Genomic DNA, 18,092 nt, shown 5'->3' on the forward strand with positions numbered 1-18,092 from the left:
GCTGAGACATGATAACAATTCTTGTCACCGCATAAATATATTTAGACTATACATATTTTATTGATATAAGTGATATTAGGATTCAGTAGCTTTAATAGCTTAATTTTTATTTTCCTTGCTTGGTCTGATACGAGCCGTGTAGCTCCGGTAACTGACATCTTCGGTGTGCTGAACATTTGCCAAATATAGAAGATGAATCCATGCAATTCACACCTGGGTAATATCAGCAAACACTGATATACAAGTGATCTGTGGGTCTCAAAGAAAACACGTAATCATTATTAAACACTGAGATAACCTATGTGAAGGAGACAACTGGGACATCTAAGAGCTAAAACAGCTTCCCTTGCCTATAAGATTGTTTAGTTAGGTAGTTGTGCTTTGCGTGAGGTAAGATAATATTGATCAATCTGAATGTCAACAATGAGAATTTCTACTGAAGTTCTACCTTCTTCTACATTGTCAAACCAAGAAGAAAACAGAGAGTAGCCTTTTAGCATTCTTAGCCACAACACATTACGGTTAATTATACAAAGTTACAGCAACGGACTGGCCATCTGGCATACCGACCAATTTCCCAGTGGGCCAGCAAAATTTATCAGTTGGCAAAGTTTATTGTGGTGGATCCCCCCCAACCCCGCTGAGTAAAATTTACCATGAGGGACACCAAAGTCCATGCCCGATTTTTAATGCCAGTCTAGCCCTGCAAAAATAATGACTATTCATGTAAGACACACTCAGCACAACAACACAACATTCTCAAGCCAAGCATGAATAATCCTGAATAACTTCCAACATTAGCAGGGCCTTGAGAATTTTGTCCAAGCCATCGAAAACAATAAAACAGCCCGTAAACTCACCCTGATCTCCAGCTGCTTAAAAATGTCCAAGTTATCTCTGCCTTTGTTTCAGTGGGCATTTGTAAGATCAGTTTCTGCTGCAGTGACGAAAGGATCCACGTACAATGTGGACTGAAGGAGGGCTGGAGATTTTTTGGGTGTCATGACAGTAAGTAGAAACTAGGGATCAGAAATAAGTTTGAGTGACCAAAGACGACATGGGATAGGTCTTAGTGAGTGAGCTGGGGTGAAGAATGAGCTTCACAACCTCAACTGTGTTCTTAGGAACCACTGACACAACTGGAATTTAAGCTTTATTACCTGACATCTCAATATATTTTTGCCATTAGGAATCCTTTATTTTTCTGTTCAAATAATTACTTTATGGGTTGTATTTTTGCTTAATCACTGCACTTTTCTTTATCCAATGTTCTTCAGCTACTTTATTAATATTAGCAACATTTTTTAAATAAATGCTCACATTTTAAATTTTATAATGTTAAATTAAAACAAATACCCGATATTAGAGGGAATTAATATAGTGGATTTTTTTTTTAATCGAGGCAAGTTGCTCAAAACTCCTCAACTGTTACAAGAAGTGTTGCTGGCTAATTTCACTATAATTGGAAGTAATTATATATTGCTGGAAGGAAGATGTTTCCCGCTTGCATCGAGCAGCGAGCAAAAGTCCAGAATGAATGTTCCACCCTTGGGGTGCAAGAGGATGCAGAAAATCTGCAGGCCTGGAAGTTCACAAAGAGTTAGCAGAAAGCTTTCGCCTATCTGGCTGTAGGAAAACGCAGAGGGGAGCAGCTCAAGACTCTAGACAGCAACATTTGAAGGGAACATCTGAAACATGCAGTAACTTTACGCCTCTTTCGATTTGTTTGGAGCCGACCTACAGTAAGTCCGTATCTATTGCGACGTGCACAAAAAACCTTGCCATCTGGTATAGACAGCGTGTTGTTTTCTTCTAAAACTCAACAGAAGAAGAAAAGACTCAACAGTTTCTCGTTGCAAGACCCAGACACTTTTACATCAGAATTAATATGTAATTGAATAAATGCCCCAGCATCATGAAAACAAACACTAATCATCAAAGTTGCCAAAGATAAATGAAAACTATTCAAAATCACCAGTACTTGATCAAAAGCAATATAGTAAAGCTAAGAGACTCCTTGTTTCTGCTTCATTCTTTTACATAATAATATTGCCATGTTCACAGCTTGTTTCACTGTTGTTGCTTGGTTACATCCACACATTTCCGAGTGAGACCTAGGCTACAGTCTGGCTTTCTGTGGCACCAAATATTCACTCCAAAGTGAGCATTACAAACCGTGAACAGATGTGGATGAGAAAACACCTTTCTAATGTAAAAACAATGTTGTTTTAGTCATAATAATGATGAAAACAAAAGAAAGACTATCAGGAAGTTATCTAGCGGTGTTTGCTAAAATCTGCGAATAGTATCAATCTGAGGGCATAGGTGTCAAACTCCAAAGGCAGCAGCAACTGTTGATGTCAAATGACCATTTGACATTTTCCAAAGACCTATAGGGTATATTTTCTGCTCACAGTGTAGGCAATGCAATATAAACACCTCCTCTCTTTACACAAAAGGTAGGACCATTTTGATATCAATTTACACTTAAGCACATTAACATAACATTAAATAAGATTACTGCGGATTTCTCTGCTAGAAGCCAACCAAAAACAGCTCACAATCTGCATGAGGCCAAAACTAATTCCAGCGTTTGCAAACACAATTTCCCGCAGCTCCTTATATATGAAAAGCATCTCTCACAAGAACAGCATTGTTTACCTTTAAAATCGGGCTCTCAGAGTATAATCTCAAGCATTGCTGACATCATCCAGTATAAGCTTCTGCCTGTGATTGGGGTTTAATCTAAAGCATATTCATTTGTGATAAGACATGCAGGTTATGTACTGTGTCTTTAAAATCAGATACCTGATTGCTGGTAATTATCTCTTACGAAGAATGACGTATTATATAGGCCACTTATCTTAAGGTACATAATAATTAGGTTCTGGGTTGTTCAAAATCGGCCAGCTTAACCATTATCTCCCGAAAAAAAGTAGGCTATGCAGTGCATGATGCACTCTCTGCCCTTAATTCCCGTAAGAAAACATTTGTGGATCATTCTGTCTGCTTCACTTCGAATAAAGTCTTAGAACTAAAATCTGTCCGCTTAAATCAAAATATATTTACTTCTATTCAAGCTTGCGAATTAGCTGCATTTTTTAACTAGGGCGCAAGTTCAAAGTCCAGCTATATTTTAGGGGTGGAGATGAAATATAGATATATAAAAACTATTTAAAATGAAGATATGCGTCATCCGAAGTAATATTTAAAGCGATTAATACCTTCTTTTTCTGGCAAGAACAGCAGTTTTAAGCATGCAGCCTTACGGCAGCATAAATATGCAATTCACCCGCACCTTACCTGAGAAACACGGTCTCCCCTTGCCGGACTGTGATATTGTCCATCACTTTGTTATCTGACTGGGAGTCCCCTTGGCTGCGGACTGGCAATCCTGCGGGTACAAGAAAGAGCAGCCTGAGAGACAGGAGTACCAGGCACCTCCAGGACACGGCGAAGTCCCCGCAAACGCTCATCTTCGCATACGGATCGCTAGTCAGGCGTGCGGCGAAATCCCTTTCGGCAATAACGCTATGGCGCGGGCAGCCTATTTAATAAGAGTACATCTCCTAATCCGCTTCTTCACCTCCAGGTAGATCGCGTGCATTAAAAAAAAGGGGGGTTGGTATTTTCCCAGCGATCGGTGTTTGCTTCGGGTCTAAGCAACATCGACCATCATAGTAAACGAGTTTTTTTTTTTTAATTGTCCAAGTCGCATTTAAATTGAAACTTGTAGAGGATGCAGATGATGGAGATACATAGCCGGAGGAGTAAATCTATTCCGTTTCAGGTAACGAAACTTCTGCGGTAAAGTCGAGCGGCTGGGCATCGGAAAAACAAACGCGTCAAGGCGCCAGTAAGTTCATCGGAGAGAGAAATGCCGGAGAGGTACCCGTGATCGCTCCCTGCAACGGCATCACAAGTCAATACGAACCGAGAGCGTCCCTGGCGAGATACCCAGCGGTCTCAAGCGGGACCGCAATATCCCCAGCCCCCGATTCCAGACGGCTCTGCTTAATTATAGGGCGAGTTTTTCTTTTTAACTCCGCTTCTTGTACATGTTCCCCAAACACAAGAGGTAAAGCAACTTTAAAAAGATGTAGTCAGGACTAAACAATGTAAGCATCTGAGTATAACCAATTTAATCAACTTTTACAACCAATATTCAAACGTGCAGCCAAGGGTGCAACAATAATTGCTTTCGAATGAAACGTGTTTCACGGATAATATTGACACGGTGTAACACATTTATAATGTAATACCTTGCACGGATCAAAAGAATGACAGAAATATTGATTGATTTTTTTGCAAAAATATCCAAAGAATGCAATCAAGCTCACCAAAAAAACGTATTGAATTAATTTAATTTAATAATAGGTGACTACAAACACGATAAGGAGAAAAGTTTATATCCATTGTAGCTATACACTGAATGGACCGTTAAGAGAAAATAAGTTCTTTTGGTTATTATTGAAATCATTTCCTTATTATTGTTGAACTTCTTCCTTTTAAAGTCGTCAGGATATTCACAAAAAATGAAGCGCTTGGCAAAATGACAGCATGTTAAGATTGTGTTAAAAGTAGAGTCAAAGCAGTGTGATGCAACTGAGTGACATGCAGCCTGTGATGTGACCACAGGCCATTGTCGTATTTTTCATGAATGTTTATATTAGAGTCACTGAAAAAGTATAACTAATGGTTATCTAAGAGTTAAGGAAGGTCCCTCAATGGTGAGAGCACAGACCGCTGGCCAGACATCATATATAGCTTGCAATTTAAAGGCACATAAGCGAGGAAAAAAATGCTTCCCATTGCCACATGCAGTAATAGTATACTTTCCATGAGAGAGAAATTAAGGGGCTGTACGGTGGCCTCACACCTCTGGGACCTCCGCCATGACTCCATGTGTCTGGAGTTTGCATGCTGTCCCTGTGTCGTCGTGGAGTGTCCTCCAGGCACTGCAGTTCCCCCCCCCCCCACTATATGAAAACATGCTCAGGTTAATCGTTGTTGCCAAATTGCCCAAAGGTGTGAGTGTGTGTGCCCACACCCCATGGTGAGGTGTTCTCTGCCCTGTGCCTGTTGGCTCTGCCCCCCATGACTGACTGCCCCGCCCCCCCCCCCCCCATGACTCTGAATAGGACAACCAGTTACAGAAAATGAATGGATAAATATACTGTACTGTGTGAGGACAGTTAAAGACAATGTAATTAGTTAAATAACTCAATGAGGTTTTTGATTAGCCAAGCAAAGTCAGTTAGTGGGAGAATCAAATAATGCATGGAAATGTCGGACGGTCGCTGCAAATACTGAGGTTTTCATTTTAGGAGAGGTTTTGAAATGGCTAAACTGACACAGGTTGACAGACATATCATAGTTTTACAGAAACATAAAAATCATTTAAACATCATTTTCTTTGACTGCCTAAGACTTTTGCACAGTACTGTATTTGGAAGGATATATATAGGGAACAGGCAGAAGTGTAAAATAATTACTATGTCATCCATCCATTTTCTGTAACCACTTGTCCTGTTCAGGGCCATGGGGAGACTGCAGTCTATGGGCACAAGGCAGGGAACAACCCAGGGTGGGACTCCAACTCATTGCAGGGCACACAGACATACACACACACAGACACATGCACACACATACCATTCACACCTATGGGCAATTTGGTAACTCCAGTTAACCACAGCATGTTTTTGGACCGGGGGGGAACTGGAGTATGTATGTCTTTATTTATTTATTTATTTAATTCTAATTTTCTCATAAGAAGTTAATGGGGATACTCTGACCCTACAGTCATCTTCACTGAAAGACATTTCCAGTTTTTGCATTAAAATAAGCAAGATTTATTACTTTTTATGTTTGTTTTTCCCCTCATCTTACTTTAACCATTTTTATGTGATGTATATTTCAGTTTTAGAATCCCTTTACAATTCATTCATTCCGCAGAATTCAATTTCAAACCATGGAGATAAAGTCACCCCATTACCCACCAAAATTCGTATATACACAGACTGGCTGAAACAGACCCGACAATGCCCAAAACAACAAAATGTAATAAAAATATGTCCCTAATTTCTGAACACTTGCAAGCCTAACAGAAAATGATCTGTAAGCATGTTATACGTCATTAAGTTTACATCAGAGTGCTTCCTGCTGAAAAACGTGCTGCATTTTTCACATATTTATAAAAGTTTTATTGTATTATGTGGCATGCATTTGCATAAACATCATCTGATGCAAGTTTCCAGATTATCCATCTTCCATAAGCACTTATCCAGTTCAGGGCATGAAGAACCAGACACCCCTGGTGAGATACCAGGACTGCTACAGCTGTATGAACATTACAAAGTGTTTATTAAATTCTTTTACATTCTATACACAATTTCTGTCTACAGAAATTGTTCTACCTAAACCCCTACCCCAGCAACAAGTATCCATGTAAGAAAAAAAATAGTAAACAGTAAAAACAGCAGCTAGGAGGAATGAGGGCAGATTTTAAAAGAGCGAGCAAATGAAAAAAAAATCTACTAATCCATTCATTTTGAATTTAATTTCTTTCTGCATCTGAGGATGTTTGTCTTTCGGTGACGAGCCGAACCATTGCGCGGGAAACATCGTCCAGATGAAGGTATACAGGTGTGACGGAAAGGTGTTTATAGCGACTTCTGCTCTGACAATGGCGAAAACGTCACATCCCCTAATAAATTCTTATAAATAAAATAATCTTAGCATTAGAGGAGCAAAAACTTTCTGAAGTGATAACATTACATAATATTTATTCAGGTATCCTGTCACTTGCAGACAGATGTTTATCCTGGCTGTGAAGAGATATAACCAAAAGGAATCATCATAGATTAATGATTGCAATGCTATTATGATTTATTTAAGGTACCTCCCAAACAGGTGTCGGGCCGGAAGAAGAAGGTGTTACAGGTGCGTTGTGGCATATGGTGTCCTGTTTTTGAACTGTCTGCTGCCTCTCCCCCCTCCGTTATCCTTTGACTGGTCCCACGTTTCGGTTACGGGTTATAGGTCACATGGGCTGCTTTCTCAAGAAGCTCAACCAGAACCATCCTCAGAGATGAAGCTGCTGCCGGATCTTCTGTGTTTCGCTGCTGTTTCGTTCTGTTTCTATCTTTTTACTGAAATGCAATATTGTTCCTCCTTATTTATTGATGTGCAATATGACATTACTGTGACCCAGTGTAACATTACCTATGTGGCAGGCTCTTTCAAAATGCTAATATCTAGCACATGTGCAATAATGGTATGTGCATAAGAATGTGCATAAGCTGTATAATTCAGTTTTCAATATTTCTATCTTCAGTAATACATTTTTATTCTTGTTCTATATTTATAGCGCTGCTGCCTCACAGCAAGAAGGCCCTGGGTTTGGTCCCTGGGTTCAGTCCCGGGTCCTTCCTGTGTGGAGGTCACATGCTCTCCCCGTGTTCGCGTGGGTTTCAGCCGGGGGCTCCGGTTTCCTCCCACGGTCCAAAAGCGTGCAGGATAGGTTTATTGGCGACTCTAAGTTGGCCCCGTAATTATGTGCGTGTGAGTGTGTGTGTGTGTGTGTGAGTGTGTGCGCCCTGCGGTGTGTTGGCATCTGCCCAGGGTTGGTTCCCGCCTGCGCCCATTGTTCCCGGGTTAGGCTCCGGTCCCCCCCACAACCCCAGTTGGGATTAAGCGGTTACGGTGATGGATGGTTTGAAATGCAGTTGTTGTTGTTGTTAATGTGTTCCACTGTCATAACAAGGGAATTTCTCCTTTGGGGGATCAGTAAAGTCCAGTCCTATCCTGATCTACACCATAAGGTGATTCTGGTGGTACAGTGGCTCAAATCCCACCTGCTCTGTGTGTGAGCAGCATGCATGCTCTCTCTCTCTCTGTTGCACAGGGTGGGCTAGCTGGTGTTTCCAAAACCCCCGGAGTATGACTACGTATGTGCCCTGTGATGCACTGGCACCTTATTCAGGGTGCTGCCCAGCCCTGTACCCTGTGCAGGCTAGGATGGACTCCAGGACCCCCTGTGACCCTGACCAGCATAAGCAGTTAGAAGACGAATGGAATTATTAGGTGATTCTGAATGAATTCACAGAATCCTGCTTGCTAGGAGGGTTTAAATCGGTTAGGGTATATCGGCTCTATGAGTGTCGCACTGCTGTGTCACATGCCTCTAGTGAGAATCATTCTCATCTCCAACTTGCTCATTCTCCCATCAATCACACAGTTTGACTAGCAGTATAAAAATAAGCGGGGTAGCAGAAGTGTGACTCAAAGAGTATATGCCCATCGCCTTCACATGAAGGCACCGGGGCTCGTAAAACAGAACTTTCAACGTCTTGATGAAAAGGATAACAACACGAAGTGAGGGACTCATTATCACAACTTTGCCGGGTCTGACGGCGCCACATCCGGAGCTTGATGAATGGCCTTGCCACAGTTCCCCCCGGACACGTGTCGCCTCCAATCCCATGCTAGAATCAGCTGTTTGCAGGACAGGAAGCTAAATGAAGCTCCAATTCGCCAACACTTCCCTTCACACACTACAAATCCCATGAGGCTCTGCTGGATTGTAAAGGAGGTCCAGCTATTTCATCTTCTAAATAATTAAAGTTATTTTTTTATCTCTTGTGTTTTGTGTGTATTTTCCTGAGTCATATTAATTAGCATAACAGTATAACACATTGACTAGTCTGTCTCAGCATATAATTCACTCAGGTTCCGGTTACTTTATCTCCAAAAATTTTTTTAAATAACGCTAAATGCTAAGTAGTGCTATAAAATTGTCTGCACTGTTTTTCTCCATTTGAAATGGTTCACCAAATACACTTTTTTTTTTGGTTCCACCAGGCTTGCTATTCACAAAGACAATTAAAATTGCATGTAGCTGCCAGCTCCTCTTGCATCTAGAAAAACTCATTTAATTATGCCTCCTAATTTACATGGTCTGTTTCAATGGAGTGGAAACACAAATATCGCTGATCGCTGTAGCAGACTGTATTCAAGATCAGCAGCTCACAAAATTCAAACTGATAACTGACAAGGTGATTACAGGATGATGTTAAAGACAATCCATAAGTCTATAGGAATCACACCTCATATTTTGCCTTCACAACAATTTCAACGATTATAGGTTTAAACATATTGCGCAAAGGCAGTGGTTTGTATTCTGTCTTTATGACTGAACAGATTCAGAGCACAGACCTTGATAGCCAGATGGCAGTGTGTAGTCATTTGTGCCCTGGTATATGGACGATTTAGTATTTTCAAGGGCGCAGAAAATGTAAGTGATTGTTTACATGCGGCATTTACCGCATCTCTTTGCATTCTGGTTTGTTGAACCTTTGACTGAGACCTACTCCATCAACATCACTGAGGGTGAAGTAGGGAGAGGGGGAGAATTCTCAGTGTGTGGCTCTGAGGATCAGGACTCCAAGATCAGAAGGACACAGGTTTGAATCCCATGGGTGGCAGTTCAGGGCCCTGAAACCTGCTCCAGGGCTTCTGATTAAACGGCTGACCCCAAGCGTCACTCTCACCTCTCCGCATGTCTCATACTAGAGTAAGATGATATACAGGCTCACAGAAAGTCTTGGGACACTTGCTTAATTCTGTAAAAATGTTGCAAATTAATTGGTTTCATAACAAAAGTCCATTGACAAGAAATGCTTGACATATCTGCACATATCATCTGAACAGACATTTTCTTTTTATTAAGTGTCATAATTTTTTTGACTGACTCATTCGGTTCTGTTCTAGCCATTTTACTATTAATTACAATTGTAATCAAATCAAGCCAAGTGGCTTTTTGTCATTTCAATCATACAGTCGGTACAGTTCACAGTGAAATGAAACAATGTTCCAAAAGGACCGTAGTGCTACAAAAGTTACACAGAACAGCATGTGCAGACATTGTAGGACACTGCAATAAGACAAGAAAGTGGCACCGATCCCGATAGGATACCAGACACAAACGTTTGGTGTTTTTTGTTATTTCAAAGGTGTCACTAATCAAAAAGCATCCAATAAGGCTTGTCGATGAACTTTTTAACTCAAAGCAGCTGTTTTACAACGATAATTTGGGTTTACATTTAATAACACTTGACACTTAACAATATTACTGGATTTTTTTAATGTGATATATATTTTTGTAAACAAATACCGATTTTTGTTATAAAACCAGTAAATTTACAATATTTTTACTGAATTAAGCAAGCTTGTTTTTCTGTGAGCACTATGTGAAAACTAAAAAATTCCTAGGTATCAGTACTTGTATAAATAGCACAATTATTATCAAACACCGTATCTGTTCTCCTACCATAATCTAACTCTTTTGGTCACCTATTGCAATATAGGGAAATGTCCAAAACCACCTCAAGTTAACATTTTCCGGAGCTCCTGTTCCATCCACATTTTTCATAGGGAGAAAATACAAGAAGGTACTTTCTTCTTCTGCTTCCAGACAACAAATAGGACTCATATACATTCCACAGCATCATATTCTATACATATTCTATACAGTAAGTTTGGTAACACTTTACTTAAAGCAGTCATCATAATGCATTATAATACATTCAAAAAGTATTATAAGCACGGCTACAACTATTTATAGAAATGCATAACACATTATAGCTATGTGTATTATGCATTATAAATGTTCTATAAAGCTCTCATCTATAATTCAGCATAGATGCCTTCACAATGCATTATAATGGTCAGTATAAGAATTAAGGATGCTTTGTGCTGCATTAAAAAGGTATCTATAGTGTACATGAGAGCTTCATAGAGCAGTCATAATGCAGAATATATTAAGTCTTTTTTATAAATAGTTATAGCCAAGTTTATAATTTCTTATGAATACATTATAATGCATTATGAAGGTATCTGTAATGCATTATGTATACATGACTACATGACCAATGGTGACAATGGTACAGACTGAACTGAATGCAACAATGTTGAAATAAACACTACCAAGGGTTCCTGCATAACACCCAGCGTTATAATTTCGCTTACAGTCCCACATGATTATTTCTCCATAATCATCCTTAGCATTAGCGTAGCAGATCCCCGTATCAGAAAATGCCCTGACAATGTGGAAGTAGGCCTAATTATGTGGATATCTGAAAGGATGACAACAAACTGCTAGATATTTTAGGCACTCATAAAGGTCTCCTACGCTTTCTGCAGATCAGATCATTAGTGCGACTTTCTTGGCAGAGTAATGCAACATAATCTTTTGGATTTATGTGCTGCTTTATATGAAAATGGCATATTATTGTCCAACAGAGTTAAAGAGTTATTAGAGAGGGATAAACAGGTATGATAAGCCCCAGATGGTCCATGTTTTGCTCCCCCCCCCCCCCCCCCCCATCTCTTTGCTGCAAAAACATGGACTGTCTGAGTGTCCCAAGGATAGGGCTGAATAACACTGTGATAGAGTTTTTACAGACAGTTAGTCAGCTAAACACTGTACAGTTTGCATACAGTCACTGTGGGTTTGCTATGTATGTGCATGGAGTTTCCTACAACCCAAAGACATGTAGTTATGCTAACTGGGATCTCCAAATTACCCAGAGTCTTTGTGCTCTGCAATCCAATGTGCTCCCTGTCGTATGCCCTGTGTCTGAGACCCATCAGAAAAAAAAATAAAATCTGAAGGTCTTTTTTTATAGTGTCCTTAGACAGAACATAGGATAGGGCCACTGATTACATGTCAGATAGGCGGTAGCGATTCAGGGGCTGATCCAGTATTTCACATTGACAGTTGTTTAACTACACTGTTAATAGTAACAAAGCTAGAACACTGATTTCAAAAGGATGATTCCCATCACACTACCTACCTGTGTTGTAATTGGATCCCATGAGAAACAAGAGAGCCAGAAAAAATATCACTTGAAATGTAAGCTCTGTTTTGCCAAGCCAAAGACAGGAAGTAAAATGACTTAGGGTTTCAAATACAGAAGGTAAACAATAATTAGGACTAAACAAACAGCCCCCGCCTCCAAAATTAGGTGGCAACTGTAATGGTTTTAAAGGGAAGCAGTGGTGGCTGAGCCAGGAATGCGACCGCATAACTCCAGAGAGGCTGTTGTTGGATCTCTTGGATCTCCTACAATCAGAAATGAAGAACGGAAAAGTGTTCGGCTAGAGGGAAGCAGAAACCGCAGAGCGGAGGTGGCCATTACATTCTTTAAAAAAAGAAAAGAAAAAGATTTATGGAGGGGAATTCTTTATCGCTTTCCAGTAAAGGCTTTCTGGGGCAGGGTATTTGTGCTTAAGTTTGACAACCGTGACGCTGCCATTTTGTCAAGAATCTCCAGTGATGGGGCCTCCATTTAAAGAAAAAAAAAAGAAAGGCTACTTTTTTCTACGTGATCTTTGGAAAATATGTTTCCACAGATTCCGCAGTACTCGTGTCCGGTGGGGGGCGGCAGGATAACGAGAGGACCCCCAGAAAAAGCTGTTGGCTTCGCGGGGCCAGTGTCCATCATGACCACACAAAGCAAATAAACAAAAGCAACCCCTTGGAAAAAAGGTGTGCGCTTCAGGCTAATCTAATTGTTGGTTGGTGATGGGGAAACCATTATCACACTTTTATTAAAATTAAAGAGGCAGAAATGGGAGTCCGCCGGCAGCTATTAAAGCACGCCCGGGTTCATCAACATTACGAGGGCTTTGTGTAGCACTTTACCTCAGCAATTTTGACGGCAGCTAGTCCCAGCGAGACTCCAGCCACTGTAAGCCTGACCTGTACCGCTCCTTACACCGTTATTTCCCTTGGTGACGGCGCTTTAATAAAGACATTTTGCTGCTCCGTGAGGTTTCCTAGTATTCTGCAGCTTAACAGGCTTCCGGAGTCATCGCGGTCCGTTTGAGTCGCAGCCCTGCAAATGTCCAGCTTTCGTCAGCTACTTGTCTTCAGCCGACATGTTTTTCTTTTTACTCAACTTAATAAGTCTTCATTGGATGCTTTGTGGAAGTGTGGCTTTGGCGGACGGCGGTGTGTGGCTCAGCAAGTTAGGCCTCTGTGCTCGTGATCGAAAGGCTGGTGGATCAAAGCCTCTGGTCAGCCGAGTAATTTCACTGTTGGGCCCTTGAGCAAAACCTATAACCCGTGATCGTTCCAGGGACCATCTGACCCAGCTGTTTTTAAAAAGAAAACACCTTGGATGAAAGCTGCAGCTGAATAAATGATATGTAAATTAGCTAAGCAAATCAACACAGGAGATATGGGAAACAACGACTGGCCTTTAACGTTGCCAGAGGTCTGGATGGCGTTTTGGGCTCAGGGTTGAAACGAAGGCCTCCTATTGAGATGTTCCTCTCCTCTGATGCTTCATTGATATTTAAAAATATATCCCAAACTGTGAAGCTGCAAGTATCACAACCATCAACAGCAGCAAATGCTAAGTAAAAAGCCAACAAGGTTCCATCAGCTATGCTGCTTGGACCCCTAATTATTTTTTAAGAGTCTCACTATTGTCAGGAGAGTAGATTATTTAGATATTAAATGGGTGAGGTACAATTATATAACAACAACTAAACTTTAATAAAAGAATAAACAGTTTATTTGGAGAACAAAGAAATGTTTCACTCGATTTTGGGTAAGGAAACATTTTAATGATCCAGTGCTGGATTGAATTGGAGTGGATTGAGTCCCAGGGGATGCAGGACATGGGGTAAAGTATGCTGTGGATGGGATGGCGGACCACTGATGACACAGACATTACAGGAAATGTAGAGCCACTGGTATTCTGAAACCATAGCAGGAAACCAGAGTACCTAGAGGAAACCCACATGAATGTGGGGAAAACATGAAAACGCCACACACACTCGATCACTCACTCTCACTGCATATTTTGTATAAACTGTACAGGAATAAAAAATAACAGTACTGTGATCACATGACAACGCTTTACTCACTACCACGTTATATTTACTGAATCAGAATGCGGGTGTTCTTTGTGCATTCTGTAACACCTCCACATGTCCTCCAGCATCCCTCAAGGTCCTTTAGCAGGCAACACCGATACATCTCTGTATCATCAAAAGTATAAGCAGGACAGGTCAAAGGTTGCCAGGCAGGAAGGCTCTCCCTGATTGGAGGAATGGCTGAGCAACTTACAGCCAATTGAACACAAACCTGCAGTCACCCATCGGCTCTGTATGGTGACCAGGTATCATAACCAACCTGAATGCTCCCCCCTGTGGCAGAAAGGCGCCAATAACCTCCATCTTGTCAGATCTCATCCCTTTATTTTTCTTTCAGGTGTATGAAATTTATTAAAAGTGACAAATGACACCTTTTATCCAAAAAGATTGGTATGTTGAAGACATGACAGTATTTTTTTTTTAATCAAATGACTAAATACTGACTTTTTCTATCTATTGACATGATGATAATAATTTTTTTTAAACTAGAATTTTTGACAGATATTACATAAGAAATACTGTGGGTTAGCACTGTGGTTGGAAGGTTGCCGGCTTGAATCCCAGGGTCAGCAGAGTGATGTCGGCATCAGGCCCTTCAGCAAGGCCCTTAACCCCAAATCCTCCAGGGGTGCTGGATGCTGGCTGACCCTGTGTTCTGACCCCAAAATTTGCTCTGTATGATATATGTATATGAATAATTTTATTAATAAAGTGTGTGTCTATGTATATCCGTGTATGTGTATGTATGTATATATATATTTTTTCAGAAGCTCTCTTACTACATTTCGTGAACATATACAGTGGTACCTTGGATCTCGAACTTAATCCGTCCCGGACTCCGGATCGAATCCTAAAAAGTTCGAGTTCTGATCGAATTTTTCCTATAAGAAATAATGGAATAAAAGAAATAAAGAAATAATTAATTGGTCCCCGGCCCCCCAAAATTACACCTAAATATGTTTTTTTTAGCATTTAAACACAAAATGAACAGGATAAAACAAGAACATTTTTTTCTTAATGGATTCCAAAACGATAAAGATCTTATCCCTATATTACCCCTGTCCTGCCCCGATCGTCCACTCCTTCCGTGTGCCACGCCCCCTCGTTAAACCTCGTGTGGGATCCCCATGTGATCAGCTGTCTCTGGTTGTTGACTTTAGTCCTCTATATTAAGTCCGTGTTTCAGTTTGTTTCCCCAGTCCGGTCATTGGGTGCGTTCGACTTGCTTACAGCGCTGGCTTAAAGCAACGCATTCTGATCCTGACGCAATGCATTACGGTTAGATGCATTGCCACCTCTCACCCAGCTGCACAAACTGGAACCGCCTCCGTGATGACACACCTTTGCCCTTATTGACTAAAGAGTTTAGTTACACGCATGACGTTTGTATCCCAGGCAGTTCTGATGCGTAATCTGCTATTTCTCCTGAATATCACTTAAAGTAGTGAGAACTGGTTTTCAGTTAATTTACCTGGTAAAATAAAGTTTAAATAAATGACATAAATGCTCTAATAGTACACGTAAGTTAGTGGTTTATTCATTGTTACTGTAATGTTGCGCTGCTTTATTTGGTTAATCGTCCGGTCTGTGAAGAAGGCATTCAAGTAAGAATTGCATTGTAGTATGACTTATTTCCTGGCGCGTACAATTTATATTAGATCAGCGTTCACGGTTCGACTTCTGATATTCAGATCGAGTTCTAGGTCAATACCATATATATATTTATTTTTATTTTTTTTTCCACGAGATGCAATAAGAGAGATTCTGAATAGTTACCCGCCTCAGTATGCTCTCATATTAAAATGTTAAACTATTACTAGTCAATCATGTTTTTCTCTGCCTTTAATGAAATGCTTTTTGCACAGCTCCCCTGGTAACCGGCAATGAGTTATTCTGAATAATATTTGGAATGTGCCGGAAGCAGCATAGTGCTCTGGCTTCGCAAGTAGCCTACAAACAAAGGAAATGCACACAATGCATGCTATAGGTACTGCGCTAATGTAGAAATTAGGTAGAAATTGTCTATGGTTCTCGCTACGCTTTAAAACAGCTTGAGCCGTAGGTTGTTTGGCTGTGGTGGGTGTTTCTGTTCCCTCACACCACTGGGTACTGGAGGCACAGATCCTGTGTGTGTGGAGGTTGCATGTTCTTCCATGTTGCACGGCTCGCCCATAGCCTGTGTACCCTGACGCAGACTGTCATCCTGTCCACAGCGTAGCCTTGCTTTGCCTGGGATAAGCTCCAGGGACACTGCAGTTAGAAGATGTTTGGATGGATTTTGTGATTTAATAATTCATCGGTTTTATCTAGAATATTCTTCACAGTGTGTGTATCTGTGTGTGGGTCATATATATATATATATTATATTGTGGGGCCCAAACATCCACAAAATGCGATAAAGACCTGTTTTTTGATGTCGTGGGGACTACCTTTTCGGTCGCCACAAGGGGAACCTCAATTCTATAAAAATCTGTGACTGCAATCAAAAAATTTTAAATGACAAAAGTCACGTGTTTTGTTTGGTTACTTGTCGTAAAGGTTAGGGCTGGGTAGGGGTTAAGGTTGGCAGTGTTGGTATATGATTTTACCCCCGCCCCCCCCCCCCCCAACCCAAATAAAACCGTCCATACCTACTTTCCATTTCCTGCAGGGTTTGCCCCCTGCTGGTGGCTCAGTGCATGCGCAGTCTACATGATCACCCTCTTTGTGTGGGTTTCCTCCCATAGTCTAAAATCGTGTGGTGAAGCAAACTGGTGGCTCTAAAGGAGTGCATCCTCGGTGACAGACTGGCCTCTTATCCAGGGAAAAGCTTCAGGCTCAACGTGACTCTATACTCTATAAATGGTATGGAGATAAATACAAGACTGTGCAAAAGTCTCAGGCTGCCAAAGCAAATGATGTTTGAATGGTCATGTTGGTGTAAAACCATGATATTATGTCTGTCGAAATGTATTAGCTTAGCCATTTCAAAACCTCCCCCAGACCCACAGCAATATTTGCAGTAAACATCCAATATATCCACACATTTGCTGACTTTGACCACTATATAGCCTACCATGTTAGGTTAACCAATACCTTATCAAATGATAGCACTAATTACGCATATTAATAACTGATGATGAAAATGAACAAATATATGGAATATACTGACCGGCTGGAAGAGAAACCTCTAACATTAAAGGTAGGTATGGAAGAAACTGCTCTGTTTCAGACATGTTTTCGTCAAGAACTAAACCAACTGTTCTGTTCAGGTTAATCTCCATGGAGATTAACGATAAATACAATAATATGGATTAGTTACAAGGTACTGCTAAAAAAATCATCACGTCAGCTTACACAGCTGAGATCTTACAGCACTCAAAAATCCAAAAGGCGTCTACTGTGTGCCTTCGGGGAATCGCATGTGGTATTAACCCGTATATTTTTATTATTCGCATAGATATTTCTCTCGCAATGCTGCCCACTTTACAGTACTGTCAAGTAATCAAAATCAATGAAGCAAGAAAATACGGAATGCTGTCTAATAAATAAAAAATGTAAAATATATAAAGTGAATCGCAAAAGCAACGGTTCATCTATTCTCGCTATGCAGACCGGAACAAATCCATGCATGTGGCGATAATTATTTTTCTTTGTTCACTTGTTAGCTTGTTTTTCTTCCCATAATGCACCCCGTCTTTGTTGCGCTTTTTCCATTCAGGCGTTATTAAAAGGCAAGGGAAATTGTCCCCCAGACGTCGTAATAGAAAGCCTGACAAAACGCAGTCCCCATGCTGCGTCGAGCCAAGCCGAGCCTTTGATGCCATTTATTTTTCTTCCTGAGCGAGAGAGGAGCCGGCAGGCGGGGCGGGAAGGCCGGCATGGCGACGCGTACAGAAGCGGGCCGGAGTGGCGTGTGCAGCCGCGCGAAAGTCCGCGGCTAGACAGTAAAACTCATAATAAGCCGGGATCGTCCGTAAAACTGCACGCGTGTCAGTAGAGAAGAAAAAAACGCACACACAGATATGTAAATGCATTCTCCGATAACCGAGGCACTTTTAGTGCCACATATAATTAAATTCTTCCAGTGCAAAATAAAGATAAGGACCCCATTAGACCTTTAAAACATTCCCGGATAATGGATTTTTTTGTGGTTGATGGAGCAG

At 40.9% G+C, this 18,092-nt stretch overlaps 1 protein-coding gene across 7 annotated transcripts in view; it reads right to left on the reverse strand.

Moving 5' to 3' along the window:
* ntm (neurotrimin) overlaps positions 1 to 18,092 on the reverse strand; it is a 297,117-nt gene that overhangs the window by 95,382 nt on the left and 183,643 nt on the right. For 5 of the 7 annotated variants that reach the window (XM_023835107.2, XM_072713664.1, XM_072713663.1 and 2 more), the window contains exon 1: positions 3,304 to 3,998. In XM_023835107.2, the coding sequence (XP_023690875.1) occupies positions 3,304 to 3,476 (173 nt within the window). In that variant the 5' untranslated portion in view covers positions 3,477 to 3,998. Of the gene's footprint in view, positions 1 to 860; positions 921 to 3,303; positions 3,999 to 18,092 lie in introns of those variants that run through there. The other 2 variants (XM_023835105.2, XM_023835108.2) reach the window with 2 other exon arrangements.

This window comes from Paramormyrops kingsleyae, chromosome 6 (assembly GCF_048594095.1).
Source record: "Paramormyrops kingsleyae isolate MSU_618 chromosome 6, PKINGS_0.4, whole genome shotgun sequence".
In the NCBI taxonomy this organism is placed as follows: Eukaryota; Metazoa; Chordata; class Actinopteri; order Osteoglossiformes; family Mormyridae; genus Paramormyrops; species Paramormyrops kingsleyae.